General features: G+C 44.6%; 1 protein-coding gene across 5 annotated transcripts in view; it reads left to right on the plus strand.

Annotated features, from left to right (window-relative positions):
- Positions 1–20,990, plus strand: part of NTRK3 (neurotrophic receptor tyrosine kinase 3) — a 399,858-nt gene that overhangs the window by 345,480 nt on the left and 33,388 nt on the right. For 2 of the 5 annotated variants that reach the window (XM_078078899.1, XM_078078898.1), the window contains one exon: positions 10,051–10,125. The exons of 2 other annotated variants lie outside the window; for them this stretch is intronic. In XM_078078899.1, coding sequence (XP_077935025.1) covers positions 10,051–10,125 — 75 coding nt within the window. The remainder of the gene's footprint in view (positions 1–10,050; positions 10,126–20,990) is intronic. One more of the 5 variants, XM_078078902.1, reaches the window with a different exon arrangement.

Consider the following 20,990-nt stretch of genomic DNA (forward strand, 5'->3'; position numbering starts at 1 on the left):
GAAACAATGGAGCCATGGCATTCTGCTCCCTCTGGCCTGCTCCCAGTCGTGGGGCTCTGGCAGCACTTTGTGGAGGGGCTTCCATGCCCTGCAGGGCTGAGCACTGGGACCCCTTCAGTAGGCTCCCCCATCAAGATTTAGGGCAGATTTTATCTGTCCCAGTCACATGTAATAGTGACGTGAAGAAGAATGGCAAGCAGCAGGGAATCAGTGAATGAATAACTGGATTTGAATGAATAGCTGTTTCTCTGTGGCTCATCAGTTGACCACGTAAGCCCAAACCAGCTAAAAGAGAAATGCTCAAACCAACTAAAAGAGATATGCTCATTTTACACATGCTGATTATGGGACTCTGTGTTTGCAAAACAGCCTCTTAATGTTCTGCCTGGAAGGAAGAAGGTCTTCTGAGACCTTGCAGAGAAGGAAGCTTCCAGGGATTATTAGCCTCCATTTTATGGATGAGCCTCAGAAATGCTTGGTGATATGTTCAAGACCCTGAGACTTCTCAATAGCAAAGTCAGTGTTAGAGCCTTATGCCTGAGGATGAGGAATCCACTTTGAACATCTGCTGAGCTTTGTCTATGCTAGTTTATTTCCCCTTGTGCCACATCCCCTAGCCATTGAGAAGGTCTTTGTGCTGGGGACAGAATTCAGTTCAATTTCCCGACTATGTGCAAGGATGAATAGAATGCAATCTGTGTTTCCAAGGAAATTAAAATTTCATAGGGAATATAAAGCAGGGATGAAAATGTGTAACTCTCCCACAGGCTAGAGGGAAAAAAAATCATACAAAAGGGTTACCAATTTCAAAAGCCCATTTAATCAGAGGGACAACTTGGGTCTTAAGGGGTGGGTGGGTAGTCAGTGGGTTGAATTTTAGGAAGGCATTCCTGTCAGAGGAGTAAGCATGAGCCAAGGCATAGAGGTAACTTGGAGGCAGGCAAACCAGGAGGGTGATCTGGAACAGCGTGTCACTCAACAGGCTGAAATGGCAGATGCATGGAAGATGCACAGAAGGAAATGTCTATAAAGGAAGGATGGGGCTGCTGTGGCAGGTCTAGAAAGGCTGGCTGTTCTGACGTGGGTGCCGATGGGCCATCATGGAATGTGTGTCATCTATTTGAGTTTAAGGGAGGCTGGGTGTGAGGACAAGTCATCAATGGCATATAGGATAGACTGCAGGAACCCAGGAGCACTAAGGCATGAGGCAGCGAGCCCTTTTGCCCTGTGGTAGCAGCTGAGTATGTCATCAATGGGGCCTGGGAAGGTCAACTGAAGGCCAGGACCTGGGGCACTCAAAGCTTCTTGCAGTTTGGGATCATAACCTTGAAAAAGAGTTAACAGTAACATTGTGGGTCAGGATGGATTTTTTATAAATGCCTCTTTTAGGCCACCTCACCCAGTGTGCATCCCTTGAGTGTTAGAGTGTTAGAAACAGATGAACAAATGCCAAATCATTCCGTTTTAAAGAAACATGAAGCTTGGAAGGAACCTTAAATGTCATCTGTTTCACCCCTATGGCCCCAGGCAGAACAGCGTCAAAACCACCCCAGACAGATGGTTTGCTCACTCTATTCTGGTGCATCTCCCGGGATTCCATAGGTCCCCTCTTATTCCTTCCAGATGTGGTGAAGGGAAGTCATTATAAGTAAGAGATTTATCTTTTTTCTTTCTAATTTGTAATACCCTTTAGAAGTGGGATGTTCTCAGTTATGTCTAGACAGAATTCTACCTGCTGTAAGGTAAGTCTCTTTTATCCTCTATTCTTAGTGGAGATAAACATGGTTTAGACTACAAAACAGACATTATAACACCAGGAAAATGCTAAGCAGCTCACTGAAACCAATATAGCCTTGTCATAGATCATTGGGTGTATTTTGTTCATTGGGTGTATCTTGACTGACGAAGAATCTGTGGAATATAGGTTTCTCCTTCCCTTACCCTGCCAAAAAATAACATCCTTTTCCTGAGTGCAGTTCCAGGTGCTGTCTCCCAAACTTGGTTTCATCTCCTTGTAATTCTGAAATCTGGTTGTTTTTTTTCCGTCCATGATGGTGGTGCGAGGTATGGGATGGGTGCTGTCATAGGCTTAACCTCCACAGGGACAGGTACTAGAACGTAAGATGGGGAGGTGCCCCATCAGAAAATTCTGGGCCCGAGGCGTGTTTACACTGGAGCTCGTCCTGAAGAAAGGAGAGGCAGAGGCCATATCTGGAGGGCTAGTGAACCAGGTGTGGATTCCTTCCACTCCTCTCTGCTCCTCTGGTGGATGGGCTAGCCCGCCTATGTCACCTGACACTGGCCTCTATTTTAACAGACCCTGTTTGGGTTCCTGAAATGTAAAAGGCCTTTTTTTTTTTTCCTGAGGCAAACTGAATACATAACATATAAAGATACATAAATTTCCATACAAATATCTTCTTTACCAGCTGTAATTAAGATATTTGCATGTAAAGAGAACAGTGTGTTCCCTTGACTTCCTCCTGGTAGGGAATTGTATTTTTCTCCTAATCCTCAAAACCCAAGACTTTATGATCTGTTTGTGTCTAACCAGGAGGAGGAGGGGGAAGAAGAGGAGAAGGAAGAAGAGGCAGAGCACTGGGTCAATATAGCATCTGTACGGTGATTAACATAACATAATAAAACAAACAAACAAAAAATATAGCATCTGAAATTTAGAATTTTAAACACAGTGTTTACTCCTGGTTGTTTTTGTTTTCAGGCCTAGCTCATTCCACAGGACAAAGTTGAGGTGGGGGTGGGGGAGAGCCCAATAGAAAGTGGGCTGAGCACCTGCTAATTCTGGAGTCAAGTAGAGAGATATGCCTTTGAATCCTGGAGCTTCTGCTTATGAGCTATGTGACCTTAGGAAATTTTCTTAAATGCTCTAAGCCTTAGATCCTCATCTGGAACAGAGAGAGAGAGAGAGAGAGAGAGAGAGAACAATTTCTTCTTTTAGGCAGATTAAATAAGATAATGTATGCAAATTGCCTGGTTCCTATTAGTCACTCAATAGATGGTAATGATTATTCTATGTAAGTGAATAAGGTAGAAATGATATATAAGAAATTTTAAATAATTTTGAATTACAAGCCAAGGTATTTCCTAGGACGGTCTTTGGTGCTGGATACTAAACTTGGGGGTGAGGAGAGCCTGGAGAGAACTCTGAGAAATAAGAAGCAAAGCCACTTCCTCCACTGGGACTGGTTTAGACATTTGGGTTTGTCTGTTGGAAGCCCAGGAGGAAAGAGAAAGCATCTAGTTGGTCAAGGGAAGAGCTTCCCATTGTAGAATTGGCAGCTCCAATTAGAAGCTAACTTTTGATAACTGTAGACCATGAATTCTATGGTTGACAAAGGTCTTCAGAATTAGAGCCCATTCTCCAGGCCTCCTAAATGTGTGCCATCCCTTGTTGCCCCAAGGGAAGATGTTGGGGTCGTGTACACTAGAGCTTTGGGGGGTACAGGCAAGATCTATAGAGAGAGATATAGATAAGACAGAGATAGAGATATTAGATAGAGATATATAGGCAATATATATAGATCTGTATAAGGCTGGTTTAAGTCTAGTCCTCCCTCCCTTCTCTCTCTTGTCATAAGCAGCAGGATGATCGCTGCTCACTATTGTGCATAACAAGAGATAATGGATAGACAAGAGCTGTTGAAGTGTTGGCTTGGGTACTACTGGTTTTATCACTGCCATCATCACCAGTGCCACCAATATAGTCTGCTTAGTAAATGGTCATGTACACTCTGGAAAAAAAAAATGAGTCAAGTTCATCAACATCCCAAAGTTGATTGGCAGGGTTGGTCAGTATGCCGTCTCTTGCACTCTGCCAATCATCATGACAACCTTGGCCACATTTTCCCCATAAAGTCAGGACAACCTTGGCCACCTTTTCCCCATTGAGCCTCTACAGCCAGGATGGACCTTTGATTTGTGGTCCAGTTTGTTCTTGAAGTTGATCATTTTCTTACCCAGTGGTTGTCAACCCCCAGCTTCCTGATCTTTGTATTTCCTTATTTATTCATGTCCTTGACTTATTTGGGTACACACATGTCCTATAGTTCTCCATACCCTAAATTTCCTTAAAAGCAAAGGTGTCTACTCTGTCTTTATGACACTGCTTAATAAAAGTACTTAATTAAAAATATATATAATCCTATGTCAAATGTTTATAATGGGTAAGGAATAATGGCCTAAGCATTTAATCCATTTTAAATGGATCCTTGTAAGTCCCCCTTGCAAAACACCAATAATCAGTGTGTGGGGACTCTGGGTAGATACATCTGGATCTGATTCCTTACCAAAGACCCAACCATCTGCTTATCAGTGAAGAGGGCTGAGGGGATGTCTCACAATAATTAAAACACCCATGAGACTACAGTTAGCACCCAAAGGACAATTTATGAATGCACACAGGGGGCCAGATTATTCAAAGGCTATATGATCAAAGTATTCACTCCCAGTAAGCCAGTTTGTGTGGGAAGCTTGATCATACTGAGAAGGTTGCTTAAAGGAGAAGTTAGAGCAAGAAAGTCAGACGAATCAAATTGTCAGTAGCATCCAGCTAAGAAAGACTGATATACCCATTCCATTTGATAACAGAGACTCCTTGGCTTCCCAGTAGGTTCAGAAATACTCCAAGTCTTTTGCCCAAATCCACCCCACTCCCCGACTGAAGCTGGAAAGGGATAAACATTGCCACCATCCAATTCCATGTCTACTCCCTTTCCAGGTCTCTATGACCAGCCAATACTCCTTCTCAAAGACATATTTTTTTTTCCTTTGCATCAGTCAGTGTACAATTGAGTCATGATGGCCTGAAAGCCACTCAAGCTCTTTCAGATGACCTTGGGCCTATATTCTTGTTTTCATCCGTTTTATGCTGATCTTAAAGAGACCATTGTATAGTCTTCATTTCTAAATAAGGAGGAGTCCCTTTACTGTTAGAGTAATGCTTTCCATGTTGCTAGATTTCCTTTATACCTAAAACAGGACTCGTTGCTTGCAAACCTAATTGCCTTGATACCAAGTATTATATGCTGCAGGGATGGCAAATAGATCTCAGGTACCAGTGCTGATTGCTCAGCATAGAATGATAAAACAAGTTAGTGGTTGCATCTAGAGTCAGTGAAAAAGCATATGGGATTAGTTGGTGTTGTCTACCATGGGTATAGGAAAGGGAATTAGTGGTACATATGTCATATTGTCCCAATCCTGGCATATCCCATCCCAGTCAGTGCTCTCAATTCAAGGATTCTACTGGATTTTTAGTCATACTGAAACCTTAGCTTCTCAGAGTTGGAGGGATCTAATAAGGCAGTAGGTGTGAGTTTACTGAATGCATCTATCTGTGCTGAAGGATCGTGTACAGAGGGAGGACTTTGCCAGGTGGGCCTGAATTACTGGGACTAACTTATGTTTAGATGCCCAAGTTCACATAGATGAGACTAGAATCCCAATATCCTAAATTATCTTCTACTTGCTTTTTCTCACTCTTCCCTTAAATGTTTTTGTTGTTGTTGCTGGTGGTTTTTTTTTGTTTTTATGGTGGGCGTTGTTTTTGTTTTTTTAAGACCTTATGCTGTTCTTGGTAGATCTGTTTCCACTCTGCCAAGATTTCTTTGTGGTCTAGATATAGCTTTTCCTCCCGGCTCTGTGCCACCTGCAACTTTTATCAATGTACCAGCGATTACTTTAAGCTTATTTTTAATTTGGGGGGATGTTGAATAGCTCAAGTTTGGCGTATGCTGCTGGAGTCTTGCTCCCAAGAGCTGTTGATCCAATTATCAGCATTCTTTGAATATAGTCCTTCCATGGTTATGACTTCAGCAGTTTGGACTCTTCTCCTCCACACATTAACCTCTTTGTTCATAATTATTTCGTGAGAGTCCTTGATAAATTCCTGGGTAAAATTTGGGTGAGCAATCTATGCTGGCAGATTAGTGAAATCCTGGCTAGAAATAAACTTGGAGATCATCTTGTCAAACCCACTTATTTAACAGATGGGGACATTGAACCCCAGAGAGAGAGAGAGCAGGTGTCTCTCAAGTTCATGCATCTATTTAGTGGTAGAGTCAAGGCAAGAATATTGGTGTCCCATCTCAGATCCAGGGCTTCTCTCTGATCATCATTGAAGTACTTGGATGTCAGTTGGGCCAGGATTATCATTCCTACTTACAGACCAGTGAACTGAGGCTCAGAGAGATTAATTAGTATTCTTCAGATTACATGAAAAATTAGGGCAGAGCAGAGTTAGTTTCAGTGCTCTGATTCATAGGTAAGGTTTTTTAAGGAATATGAGGTCATTTTTGAATAGAAGCTTTAAATAGTGTACCAGTACAGTAATGGTCTCTCTATGAGGTTAGGTAGACTTTACAGTTAGAAATGTGAACCTATAATAAGCCAGTTCCATGATTTTTTTCTAGTTGGGCTTGTGGCAAAGATATTTATTGAAGAGGAGGCAAACACTTGGGATGATTCAAAAAGCAAGGAGACTATAATTCAAGGAGTTCAGGGTCTCCAGGGTGGTAGTAAAACCAGCACCAGCAAGGTGATTTGGGCCAAGCATAGTCCCAAAACTACAACACGGATTGGGTGAAAATGAAGAGTAGGGAAGAGATGCCAAGAGCAGGGGAGATGGTTATCAGAGATGAGGAATGCTACCCTAGTACCTCTAAATATGTTGCAGGAAGTGATTTTTTTTTATTTTTATTGTGAAAATGTATTCTCAAGAACATCTGTCAACACCTACTTGTTCATAGTAGCTCAGGATTTCTGAAATGGCAGGATCCAGGCCTTATTTCTCCAATCACATAACTCCATATCTGATATATGATATATAGGCTTTCTGCAAATGTCTGTTAAGTGAAATAAACAAGGAGGCAGGTACACCTCTTGGTGAATGACTGCACTGGGATGAAGCTCCAGAGCACTGCAGTTTGGGACAATCAGAAATCACAAAACCAGGTTTCATCCCATTCAGAGATGCTCCAGGGAATTGTCCTCCATCATTTTGGTCTGGTAAATGGGCTCGGCAACGTGTTCCCTTACCCACAGGTGTGGCAGGGCTAGAAAACTCTAGGGCGGTGAAGTGCAGTGCCCCAAGCACTTACCTGTATCATGTGAAAATGGAACGGACCACCCGGTAAGATAATGGGTTCTTCATCCCCAGGGATTTTCCAAGAAATCTAGATGACCATATTTTAGAGATGTTATGGAGACACATGCATCAATCATGAGGTTACAGTAGATGACCTCAAAGTTTTGCTTTTTACCCAATTCTGAGATCCTGAGTCAACTCAATAATAGAAAATGCTTAGATAGATATAAAGCGGGAAAGTCATTTAAAGAGCCATTATTATGCATGTGTAAGGAACTATGTCAAGTATATGTTTCTGTGATGCTAGGAAATATTTCACCCTCTTCATATCTACAAATTCACACATCTGCTTTCTTTCTCACTTCCCTCACACCTCACCAGCTGTCACCTGCCCTCTCTAGCCCACTGCTCTCTATGCCCGGGTCTGTCCCGCTCTGAAACCTTGAAGCCAGGAGGTTCTCCCTTCTTGCTACTCTAAAATCCACCGTCTTTTCTACATTAAAGAAAAAAATCTTCATTTGACCTTTCTGCCCCTTCCAACTGACACGCGTCTCCTCAACTACTAAAATAGGTCGTTTTATCTTCTGTCTTAATTTTTGGGCTTCTGATCTCACCACTTCATTGACTCTAAATTTTTGGGGTCACTAATTATCTCATCTTGGCAAAATTCAAATGCCTTTCCTCTGAAAAGTCTAATCCTTTTCTGAACTATCTATTGAATGACATTATTAATAGCTGCCCCATTCTTTCTCCACCCTCTGTTCCCTTGCTGTTTAACATCTTGTTCAGTGCCATCATGATGCCTGGTTCCATGATGTATTCCCCATTCCAGCCATTCTTTACTTCATCCATTGGTTTCTCTTCTTTCTCTCCTTTAAAGTTCTGGTCCTGCTATTTTAGACATCTACTTTGGGAAACCTCACACACTCACATGCTTATAACGCCTTTTTGCTTTTAGGTAGGAGCTGGTTGGATTTACATTTTTAGCCTCCACCTCTTCTCTCTTTGATTGCTTAAGCTGTTAGCCTCCCCTGGAGAATTCGCTGGTGGTTAAAACTTGCCTTGTTGGGGATAAAAGTCACCATGGCCATCTCCTGCTTCTCAAACAAACAGCCTGTTGGCATCAGTGAAAACCCTCTTGGGACATTTCCCAAAGTTGAGTCATTTTTGAACCTGTCGCTTCATCACCTGTACCTGACTCCTTACCTGATCCTGCTCTACCTCTCTTTACTCCAATGTCCTTTGTCGGCAGGAACTGCCCTAGTCCACTCCCTAACCAGACCAGTTCTTGGATCGATGCTTGCGCCTTTAGACTCAGAGTCATCCTACCCATGCTCCTTAAACTCTCCATTATCCCAACTGCTTCTTTAAGAGATTTGAGTGAATCCTCATTTCCCAAAATGATAAATTTCTTACCTTGACCTCCAGGGCCCTCAGGCACTCTGTCATGCTGCTTCCTGACTGCTCCCACAAGAAGCCCCCTCCGTGCTACCCCAGCCAGCCTGCCCCCCATTCTTCAGTGGCACTTGCTCATTTCCAACATTGCCTGAGACCTTCTGTATACATTTCCTAGGGCTGCTGTAACAAAGTACCACCAACTGGGTGGCTTAAACAACAGAAACTTATTTCCTCAGTTCTGGAGGCTAGATATCTGAGACCAAGGTGTCAGCATGGTTGGTGTCTTCTGAGGCTTCTCTCCTTGACTTGTAGATGCTATCTTCTCCCTATGTCTTTACATCCTTTACCTTCTGTGAATATCTGTGTACAAATTTCCCATTCTTGCAAGGACACCAGTCACATTGGATTAGTACTGGCCACATGACCTTGTTTTATCTTAATTACCTTTTCACATGCAGTCACATTTTGAGATACTAGGACTTAAGCATAATGAATTCTGGGAGGAACACCATTCGGCGCATAACATCTTCTCCTCTCAACTTACCATCTGTTCTTTCATCTCTGTCTTTGTTCTTTCTCTCTGTTCCTCACCGTCATCAACACCCAGTGGTCCCATTTCACTGTGCTCACTGGATGGTCTCCCCAGCATCACCTTATTGGTTTACACACACAGACGTGTTGCTTTGTGAACATGCTTCTTTGTTGGGTCCTTCTGATGTTTCTCTGCCTCTGGCTTGACTGAGAACAGGGACTGTCTCTTGTCTTTTGAACAAGAGGTGCTTGAGAAATGCCATTGCTAAGTCACTGCATGTCCTTTCTCAAAGGCTGCCTAACATGCCCACCTCTCTGAATTCTTAAGAGGCCTTTCAAAGGGAATGAGTTTTTCCCAAGTGGTAATGGGGAACATACACACTGACTCTGTTGACAGCAAGAAGGAGGAGGGCTGAGGATCCACACAGATGACATCTGACTAGCTCACCTCCTTTCCAAATCAGAGGCCAGGAAGGGCATCTGGGAAAGAAGCCCTGAAAGTAGTAGTGAATTCAGTGATTTTTCTGCTGGAAACAGGAAGGACCAATATTCCCTCAGGAATTTTGGAGAGGTGCTAGTTCTTTGATTTAAGGGGCTGAAAATTCTGGATAAAACCCACTTCCTTTCAGAGTGGTAGTTGGCTGGGAGGCTCATCTTGTTGGAAGTAGAATTGAGCCCTTGGAGGGAATCCAGTTGGATCTTGGTAGAAAACCAAAAGAAAGACAGCTGGGCACCATGTACTAAGAGTGGTGTGATGGTGTGCCTGCCGAGCTGTGGGTAGCCTCTCTGGGTGGACTCCTGAGTGAGGACCATGTTGCTGGGTTGATGCTGTCAGCCTTTTCCCCTAGTGGTGTGAGAGGTGTTTGGAGGCTGTGGCCAGGAGAGACTCACCATTCACTTAAAGATACACCCACTCCCCTTCTCCTCCCTTCTTTCATCCTTCCATGCTTTCTTCCTCTGCCTTCATCCTTTCTTCTCTCTTCCCCTACCCTGCTCTCTCCTCCATTCACTGTCAGGAAGGGCCATGCCAGAAGGGCCCGATCAGCGTGTCATGGCAGCGGCAGAGACTAGCAGCACCGGCAGCTTCCACAGTGAGTCTGGATTTTGTTTCTGGGGCCAGGGGGCTGGGCAGGGCAGTCCACACACAGACTGACAGCTTGCAGACTTTGGAGAGGAACTTCCATGGGCTGGGGCTGCTGCCCTCCTCTCCTTCCCTGCCTCCCAGCAGAGGGGCAACTTCCATGGAAGTTTCCTGCCAAAGCCATTGATGTGCTTGGGATGTCTCATGGAGAGGAAGCATGGTGGGGGGGGTGGAGGGGCCATAGTCTGCTAAAATTAGGGGCACATCTGGGAGAAGCGCCGGAGTTCAAATGGCTGCCAAGGATTCTGTCCAAGCCTGCGTGTGTGGTGGAGGCTGGAGGCTCTGCATGGACGATGGTTTGGCTGCTTTCTTGCATTTCAGGAAGTATGACCTTGAGTTTTGAGTACATGTTGGGTGCCTACACTCCCTTTAAGGAAGTGAGAATACCACATAGGCTCAAAGATCTGCAGAACCAGAGGTCTCCCTGTTGACCTCAGATGAAGCTTGTCGAACAAATTTGGTGATTAGGATAGTTATTACAGAGCTCCATGACTGAGTCATCTCTCTGAGTATTTTTTTACCATCGCCATGTTAATTTCTGTGGTAATTTCTGGCATGGAGATGGACATAATGTGCAGTCAGTCAAAGTTCCATCTGTCTTGCCTTGATCATCAGACTGAATTGGATGGCTTCCTTCCACTTTTTCCCTAGGGGCTGTTTCCTTCTGTTTTGGGAATGGTCCACTTGGGAAAATAGAACCACAAAATTTACCTATCCTACCTTAAAAATCTCACCCAGTCTAGGAGCCCACACGTCCATCTCGAAATGTTTTTCCACAGGCCAGATGCTGTTTACAAATATTGATGGGTGTGATGTAGTTCATTTTGAAGTGAAAAACCTCCAGTCTCCAATATGTGATATTATCCTGATGCTGCATTCTTATGGGCAGGTGCATGGGGATGCTTTTCCAATTTCATTCATTTCTCCTGTGTTATGGTTACGGAGGTAAATTAGGCATAGCTTCCCAAGTTCTATCAGGATCATGTTTTTATAGGTATCTCATCTTGGCACTGTTACTAATAATGGCATTACAGTTTAGGATTATTCAACCCTAACAGCTGTGTAGAATTAGGGTTTATCAGAATGAACATGTTTGCTAGCCTTGTGAGAATTTCAAAAGCAGGACCATTATAAGAGATTAATCAATCTCTTCTCATGCTTTTAAACATCATATATATTTCATTCACCTCAGGGTAATACTCTTGGTTTGAGGAGTTGATGGGTTTAATTAAAGTATCAAATTGGTCAAATTTATTAATTAAATTCAACAACTACTTATTATTAATCAACTCTGTATATTTGATTGTCTAAACTTGGACACCTCCGAGACTGAAAAAGGGAAGCTATTAATAATTAAATTGATACCACAGGCATAAACTGTTATCTTCCCTGGTAAATTGGGACAGAGAGTCACTCCATCCATGTATTGTGAGCTAGGGGATATAACTGTGATTAAAATAGGCAAAAATCTCTTCCCTTAATAAGGGAAATATAAAATAAAGTAGAATAGATAGTATGTAAGAGAATATTAGATCCTTAGAAGAAAAATAAAGCACAGAAGGAAAAAAGAAGTGTTTGGTGGTAGTAGTGGTGGTGGTGATGGTTGTGTGTGAGCGTGTGTCTATCTGTGTGTGCTCGTGCACAATTTTATACAGGGAGGTCAAAGCAATTGAGTTGCCTAAAGAATATAATGTATTTTAGTTTATTTAGTTAACTTAATTTAGCCAAGGAGGGCTTTCATGGCTTGGATAAAATTTTTCTGAAAGAAGTCAGATCTAGACATTCTGAATCCAAAGCAAGAAATACAAAATTCAGAATGACAAAAATCGAGAAGGGAGAATCAAGTGGCCATGGCATTGGAAGCATACCTTGTTTGCTCAATAGTTAGGTTTCAGCTCCAACTGACATGACTGAGAGACTGTCAGAAAATGAGTGAGCCTGTGGACTTCTCTGCTTGGGGGACCATCTTGTAGAAAGCCCCTGAGTCTTTGACTTTCCCTGGCCATTCAGGACATCTTAAGGTCCTTTCTTCTTCCATCTGGTGTCCTTGGGGGTGGTCAGGGATGGCAGCTTACCTTTGCTGAGCACCTACACCAGACACTTTGCTAGGGACTTTGAGTAGGTTCATTTATTTAATTTATACTGTTCCCATGAAGAAGTTATCGTAGTGCCATTTTAGGGAGGAGAACACCAACATTTAAACCCAACACTGGAAAACAGTGGAACCAGAATTTAAGCCCAGGTGGCTTAAGTCTAAAATCCTGCCTTAACCAGTTAGTCTTAGCATTCACCCAAAGATACCCGATGGCAGGAAGTGAGAGAAAGAAAGGAGAGGTAGGACTTCCTAGGTTACCCCCAAGATCCTGCGAGTGGGCTTCTTTGCATGGCTGGATCAGAAGCAGTAGATATGTTGGGGTGGTTGTCGATGTCTTTGCTGATGGTGCATGAAGGTACAGCAACTTCTGCTGCTTCTCCGTGTGTCATTGTCATCGGGAATGGGGATAGGCATGGAAAATTTGGGGGGCATGAGAGCAAGTCTTCCTGCTGTGGCATCCATCCCAGGCAGAGGTGGAACTGGACTTCAGTGTGTCAGTGTTTCTGGGTTTCACGCACGTTGGAAGGAGGGATGATGCATGGGTCTGTGTGTAGATAATAGGGGTGGGGAGAATGCATGCGGAGGTCTGAGGCTGGATAAAGATTTTCCAATAGGGGTTTGAATCAAGAGTTGAGTTTGAAGAGAATCCTAAATTTCCTGCCTGCCTTTGTGATTAGAATCCACAGACTGACCACATCCAGTCTTGGGACTGCTATTAGCAAGAAGCAGGATGTCTCTGGACCATATCTTATTATGGTTATACTTAACATCAATCTCACCGTGTAACCTTGTATTTATGTGTAATGAACATTTATATACTTCCCAGAAAAAAAAAATTTAGGTAGCATCTTATTTATGCAGAAGCTCCTGGTAAGGATATGGCAAGCAAACCATCATCTATATGCACCCGAGAGAGCTGCTATAGCAAAGTGAAGAATTATTTTGAGATGTCAATAACCCTCTCCAGTTTGCCTTTTATGCTAAAGGAGAGAGTATTTCCACTTGTAACACTGTTATTTTCTTGGACTTCTGTAATGTATTTATCCAAAGGTTTCAACGAATGTCAAGACAGTGTCTCTTTCAGTATCACGATATGTGTCATACAGATAGAGAGAAGTTATTACTCTGTCATTTACCAAGGGTTTTCTTCATCATCACAATGTCAGTGTCACTTAGGTATACACTCCAGGCATATGAATGTCTCTCACTGTGGTCTTCCAATTGGATTATGACTACTCCATCAAGTCTTGGTTTTTTACTGCTTATGGCCTGTTGTCTAGTTTCCCTCCATCACTTTGCTACTCAGGGCTAGGGAGCAAAGCATTCATCTGCCTCCATGGGGGACTCTCCTCTGACTTACCCGCTGAGTCTTTTTGCCTTTATGGCAAAAACAAACAAGCAAGCAAACTACCTTTTCTTCTAAGATATTAACTCATCTCAACATCATTTGGCTTCTCTCTTCTACACCCGTGCCCTGTGGAGTCCCAGTTGGGAACAGGGGTAAAGATTGGAAAAGTCTGGTTCTATTTCAAGCTGACAAGGATATCCCTCCTTCCTCTGCTTACAGAAGGCCCACCCTGCTTCTCACACATACAGGGTCTGTCAGAATTCTAGGAAGGGTTTAGTTGCAGCTGGAAGGACAGTGCCCAGGCCTTCGACAGAAGTCTGTGAGAGCACATAGTCACAAATATGCCCCAGTCCAGAGACCTCCTTGGAAACCTGGTTAGGGACACACCCTTTTGCACCAGAAGCCCAGGGGTGTATGTCTCTACCCAAATGAGCCCAGTTGTGCTGAGGAACCCTAGAACACTCACCTGTCTCTGCATGCCCAGGGCACACAACGGGAACTTTGGATGAGTGCGTGGTGGTGTGCTTCAGCTACCGCTGAGGTTGTGTGTGTGTGGGGGATCAGGGTATAGCGAGGTGTCCATGAGCTGGAGAGTGTTCTAACACACACTAGGACTTTGATAGTTTCACAGCTCTGACCTTGCAGAATGTGATTTCCCAGCTTCCTGTTGCTCCCCGAGCCTTGCAATTCAAGATGGTTAAGATGGCCTCTGGGCTGAGCAGCCTAATACATTGTCCCGTGGGAGATGCCTTTTAATTATTCGATACCCATGTCCTTATAGGTTCAGGGAAATCAGCTGGTATTCCCAGGGCTAGTCTTTGAGTTCTCACCTGGAGATTTATCCAGAGATAAGAACTCTGCCCTTTAAACGGTAATTAATTTTCAAACTTGTAGCTGCCTGAGCATTTTGCTCTCTGATGATCTGAAAATAGAGGTCTCCTATAAGAGCAAGCTCCCAGAACAGCAGGACAAGAGTTTCCTGGAATGGGGTGGAACTCAGGTCTTCCTGTGAAGGGGCTGAGGGATTCAGAGGGAAGAGAACAGTGAAGGAAGGGATTCCAGAGGTGCCATCTGGGACTGTTCATTAGGAAGGTCTCTCTAGTCTTTGTGATGGGATTCTGTATTCCTCACTCGGGACTTTATCTTCAAAGTTGGTCAAGTCTGTTTGCTTCTGCAATTCTTTTGGGACAAATGACTCATGAGAAACCCATTTGTCTGGAAGAATTGCAACAGGACCTCCTGTCTGGGGATGCTGGAGGGGACCAGATCACATGAGTTCCGCTATCTTTGTTGCCTGGGTCAGCTGGGTCTCTCTTGAGCATTAGCTGGTTCCTCTGATTTTTGTGGCCGCCTCCCATCCTGGCACTTGTGGTTAACCTTAATGGAAAGTAGATGTCTAATGTAACCTCCAGCCCAATGCTCTGGGCTGAAGAAGCCGGCGTGTGGGCGGATGCAGCCATGCAAGGAAAGCTTTCAGTGCAAGTGCTGGTCTCTGAGCCACGTGTTTGTAAGCTGTGTCCTTGTAATGCTTTATGGCTGGTGAAACCCGGGTATGGGGTGCCACCATACAGGGTGGGAAAGGATAAAAGGTCATTCTGTGGATGAGAGCAGGCATGTTGCTGTGGGCAGTTGGTTTCTATCTGGGCCTCTGGGATCTCTCTCGAGTCTTTCTTCTTAGGTTCATTTCTAGAAATAGACATTTTATTCCTAGGGATAGAGACTAAATTGAGAGTCGAATTTTCCAGCGTTATATCAAGATTCTTTCAGCTGCAAGTGACAGAAACCTCATTCAATCTATCCTAAGCTAAAAGGCAATGTATTGTGTTCATAATCACAGAATCCAGATTTAAGACTTATTTCTGGTGTGGCCTAATTCTAAGACTGGACTAAATCCCCAGGCTTCACATACATTGCTCTCTCTCTCTCCTTCCTTCCTCTCATCTCCACTCAACCTTTTTACCATCCCTCCTTCTCTCTGTCTTCCCCCTTTTCTGCCTGACACAGTGATCTCAGGGAAAGACATGATAATGGGGAAATAGATTCCCAAACTCTCAAGGCTGATGAATTTTGGAAATCACGATGATAAAATGCTACAGGGGTTGGGCAGGTGATCTGGGACCTAGATGTTCAGTGACAAAGACTTGTCTTCATTGGAGATGCCTTGCCATTGGGAGCCCCACTGACCAGGCATGAAATGATCAGTGTTGTTTGAGTTGGGCCAAGCATTATGCTGAGAGAAGCTGCAAAAGAAGGACTAATGAAGCAAAGCCCATGACTGACTCGTTTTTCCAGTCTCTCTGTGAAGAACATCCAGTGTTGTCCGGTGTCATTTTGATGAGTGCTCTCCGGGCCGATGTAGGCTCCCGTCTTAGTTCGTTATATCTGCAGATTTAGATCTTTCTGAATGAACAATCCCTCTTCAGCTTTTATGGGTGTTTCTATAGAAATAAAGTTCTAGGATTTCTATCACATTTTCCAAAATCTGCCACCCCAACGCATCCATTTATATGCCTTGAAACATCCAGCGAGTCTTCCTTCACTTTGGATGTGCATAAGAACTCTGATTCAGTGGTGCCAAAGAACATTGGCTTTGAAATCAGACTCCTGTAGGCATGAGGCTTGGATATTCCACTCTTCAGCCTTTTGAACTCACATAAGTTGCTTCACCCCTTTCTTCCTTCATCTATGTAATGCTGTTGATAATAATAATTTCCACAGCCAAGGCACATTGGGAGGACATTTAGCACAGATCCTGGCTTAGTTTAGTTTAGTTTACAAGGCTTCCACCTCTGGCCTCAACCTTGGAATACTGAAAGCATCTCTTTCTACCTGTTATGATAAATCCAGATGAGGCCTCAACTGTTCGGATTACCTACCCCAGACTTAGCCTCGCTCCACCTCTGGGGGACCCACCAGGGGACCCTGAGAAAGATTCCTCCACCCAGTTTCAATTAGCCCCAAAACAAGAAGTCCACTTGCTCCAATCCTCCTTCTATCCTTTTGGAGACATGAATGTGTATAATCGAATAGGAATGCCTTTGAAAAAAAAACCACTCAACTGTGATTACTGGCTTAGCATTTAAGACTTTCTCCTGGGTTCATCCTCAGAGCAGCCTTCCCTCGCCTTTTGACCTTGAAGGGGAAGCCAAGAGGTAGGGCTTGTTTATGAAGGGAGAAGGAGCAGCTCACAGCTGCATGCCTCAGGTTATGGCTTGGGATGCCAGATGCTGTGTGGAGGGACAGCTCCTCCATGCCTTTCATCTGAGACTACCCTTGGCTCACACCCTTTGCTGCAGAGAGGCACTCTGGGGCCCAGTTGTAGAGTAGTGGGCTGTGTGAAACTCGTGGGTCTCAGAGCTGTAGGCTCACAGCACTGGGAGGGGCATCCAGAGGTTATCCAGTCTCTGCCTCACCAAATCCTAGTACTTTGGAACTAGATGATACCTGAAGGCCAACGAGCGCAGCCCTTTTCCTCACCCTACCAATTCTACAGATGAGACTCAAGGGCCGGGGGATGAGCCAGGTGGTGTGATGTAAACCTAAGTCAGGGGCCTGGAGCTTCTGAGTTCTGGTCCATCGCTCTCCTTGGCCTGCCTGCAACACACATGCACGTGCACACGCGCGCACACACACACGCACACATGCACACAAACGCTCATGCACATGAATACACACGCCACTCTGGAAACTCACGCTGCCAGCGTTGGGGAGGGCGTTGAGATGAGCTTTTGTTCAGTGCTCTTGGTATATTGATTCAGGTGAGAACATTTTGCTTTGGACAATCTCACGCAGTTTTTGAATGGAGAAGAATCTTTGCAACCCTCTGCTCCGGCTACGTAATCATTACAGATGTGAACATGAGAGCAGGAGGAAGCAGAGGGTGCCAAAGCACAGAGGGGCACGCTGGGAGCCCTGGAGCGAGAGTTCAGACGACCTGAGTCTCAGTCCAGTGCTATTTCTACCCTATTCTGTGGTAGCAGATCTCGCTTCCAGCTTCCTCCCTCCTAGGATGCTTTGAGGCATCTCTAGGCACTGTATGGATTGTGTGGCTATGTTAATTAATACCCCTTTCCTAGAATTTCTCAGGGGACAGGCTAGCTAGGAACGCGTGATGCATAAAAATAATGGTGGTACTAACTTATGTTTATTAATCACTTTGCAGTTCACAGGGGCCTCAGCTGCTGTTATCATCCATCGGCAGGCTGCCCTGAGAACGTCATCCCATCATGTTTTCTAAGTCGAGCCCCCACTTTTAAGTGAAGGTGGGGGATTTTATCCACCCTTTCACATTTGTGGTCCAGCCAGAGATCCAGCAAGTGATCTGAGAGCTCTCTCCCCCCGGGCGCCAAGGAAACTTCCTTCAGAATTAGAGGGTCTTATTTCATGACTCAAAGAAGAATCCCATTTTCCGTTGGGTGTAGCGGTGCATTGAATTCTCCAGAAAGCGTTGGGTGTGTGAAAAGGCGCTTAGCGTCTGCTTCTCCTGGCCCTCGTAGAACTGCTCTAGACTAGTTAGCGGGTGGACAGGGAGCTTGGCTTCAGCTCAGAGAAGCTGGATAAGGCAGCCTCTCATGGAAGGAGTGGGGTATTTTTTCTATATCCTGTCCCATGGTGCTCTTCCAGCTTTCCTTTGCCTCGGGATGTAGCCATCGAGGGTAGGTTTCTGTTGTGGTGTGTATTGTTTACTGAAGTAATTAAAATATGCAAAGTGTTCCCTGTCCCCCATTTTGCGCTTCTTCCCCAGCTACTTCTGGCATTTTCAGTTGGCAGTTAATAAAACAAAAGGGGGGCCCAAAGGCCCGCATCTCCCTCCAGCTAGAATGATTAATTTGGAGTGGTTTAGAAGTTGAAGATTTTACCTCTAGCTACAGCTGTGCCTTTTTGGCAGATCTGTTCTACCTGCTCAGAGCACTGTAATCGGGGGACTGTGAATGCTTCGTGAAGGGCACAGGGCAGGTGGAGGGAGGGAGCAGGAGGGGGGCAAGGGTCTGGTTTGTTTATTATCACAGTGCAAACGGGGAGACTTCTCCTTCCTCAGGGTAAGCCTACATGGAAAGAGCTATAGCCAAGGACCCTGGAAATTTACTTCCTAATCCAGCCTACATGTTTACTACCACCAAATACCCCCATCTACCCGCACACACAGAGATTCAAAACCCATTCCCTTCTAGAGAATGCTTCTTGCAAATATTTATTTGCTGCAGCAAGCCTTGGTCCCTGTTCTGGCCATCGTGTATACTAAGCTAAATGCTTTACGTGGGTTGTTTTATTCAATCCTCATGGCCATTTTAGCAGGTGGATAGCAATTGATGTTCAACAGATGGGGAAACTGAGGCTCAGAGAGCTTAGCTGATTTCCTGAAGTGACATGGCTATATGAATTTGTGACTGTGTTTGTCTGTGTATCACGATGTTATTGGGCCCCTATTTTAAGATCTGCTTAGGGGTGCACTGCCTTCTGTTCCCGTTAGGGGAACCTGTTTCTGCACCCACCAGCTTTTCTAATAGGACATCTTGCCCTTGCACTGAGCAGAGTGTGTAAGGTGCATTTTACCAGGGGCATCAGACCTTGCCTCAGTTTACCTCTCCACCGGCCCAGACACATAGCTACCTGCCTCCTTCCAATCTGTGGCCCAGAGAGATGAAAGATACACAGACCACATCAAACTGTGGGAATCATCACAATAAGGGATGTGGGGAGGCCTCAGCCGGCAAAATGTCTTTTAGACACAGTTAAGAAGCAGCCCCTCAAGGTGACAGGTGTCGGATCAGGGCAGACACCCCTGTCATTGTAGGAAATAATGCTCTATGTTAACAGCGTCAAGAGTCATTTCTTTCTTTTTTTTTAAAAAGATTTTATTTATTTATTTGAGAGGGAGAGAGAGAGAGAGATAGGGAGAGAGAGAGAGAGAGCGAGAGCACAGGAGCAGAGGGAGGGAGAAGCAGGCCTCCCGCTGAGCAGGGAGCCCGATGCGGGGCTTGATCCCAGGATGCTGAGATCATGACCTGAGCCGAAGGCAGACGCTTAACCGACTGAGCCACCCAGGTGCCCCTCAAGAGTCATTTCATAGTGTTCACTGCTTTATAAACAGTCTTTCATTTGTCAGTCCTCCCAAAGTCTCTCGGAGGTAAATGAAGATCAAGAGCAGCAAATGGAGGCTGTTTTCAGCCGTCTGCTTCTCGGGCAGCTGATGTGGGGCCCCAGCAGGGGTTGTGCAAGCAAGTTCTCCCATGATCACAGCATGCGGTCCGCATCACAGACTTTGCAAGTGGCTAGTCCCCTGTGCTGGGATGTTGGGATCTTGGAATTCAAAAGAAACGTATTCAATTAAGAAAGCCAAGCAGTCCATCTTCTTATCCAAAGCTAAGAGGTGGGCACCCGGCCTGAGCTTATTTAGAGATGGGACCTCACCAGCTAGCAAGGGAGAATATTTTGTCACTTCCTGGAAAAGCTCTTTCTCCACTGTTGGTACAAGTCAGTTCTGGTCACCACTGGGCTCGGAAAGAAGGCTCAGGATCGGAAGATGATGTCATAAAACTCAGATCGTGATTAAGGAATCCAATGCTATCATCTTCAGGCTGTTGGATGTTCAGTCAATAGGAGGCACATTTTTGTTACCAATGGCTGGAGGAGACAATTTACAGCTCGGTCTGCCTTTTGAGGAAAAAGAGCCTGTCTCGTTCTTTGCTTCTTAAATTCAAATCATCTTGCTTTTCCTTCTTGTTTCCTGCCAGGTGGCCTAAAACAAAGGAAATAAAGTCATTGAACTCCATCCATAGAATATGCTAACCAGCTCAGTCCTGTCTACTCTGGGACTTGCATTAGCTGCTCTTCCTGGGTGTCGAAACCCTGCTTTTGTAAACAGCCAAGTAGTCCAAGGATCCGAGTTGGCAGCCCCACTGATCCTGGAAACCTGTTCCCAGTGCTTAGAAGGGGAATTGTCTCGAACCCACAAAACCCATAAGGAGAAGGATTTAGAGTATGGCGAAGGATTCACTTCTAGCTTGGCCCCTGCCTTGCTGGGTTTGCTGGCATTCCATCTCTGAGCTGATTTCCTTCTCCATAATTCAGGAACGGTGTCTCCTTGGTGTAAGGGTCACTGGGCAGAATGTCCAAGTTTCTGGAAAAATGAGAAGTGCTGTACAGTAAACATAAACACTGAGAAATTAGCACCTTGGAAGAGGCTACATACACATATGTGCATGTGTATACAAAAACCCTGCATGCTTCTGTTTCATTTAATATCTCACTGAATTTCCATACATGTTCTACGTAGTTTATGATTTTATACATAAGAAAGGTGAGTCTTCCGAAGGTTAAGTAAGTTCCCTAAAGTTGCTTAGCTAGTAAAAGGCATTGCCTAAGTTATACA

This window comes from Halichoerus grypus, chromosome 8 (genome assembly GCF_964656455.1).
Source record: "Halichoerus grypus chromosome 8, mHalGry1.hap1.1, whole genome shotgun sequence".
NCBI lineage: Eukaryota > Metazoa > Chordata > Mammalia > Carnivora > Phocidae > Halichoerus > Halichoerus grypus.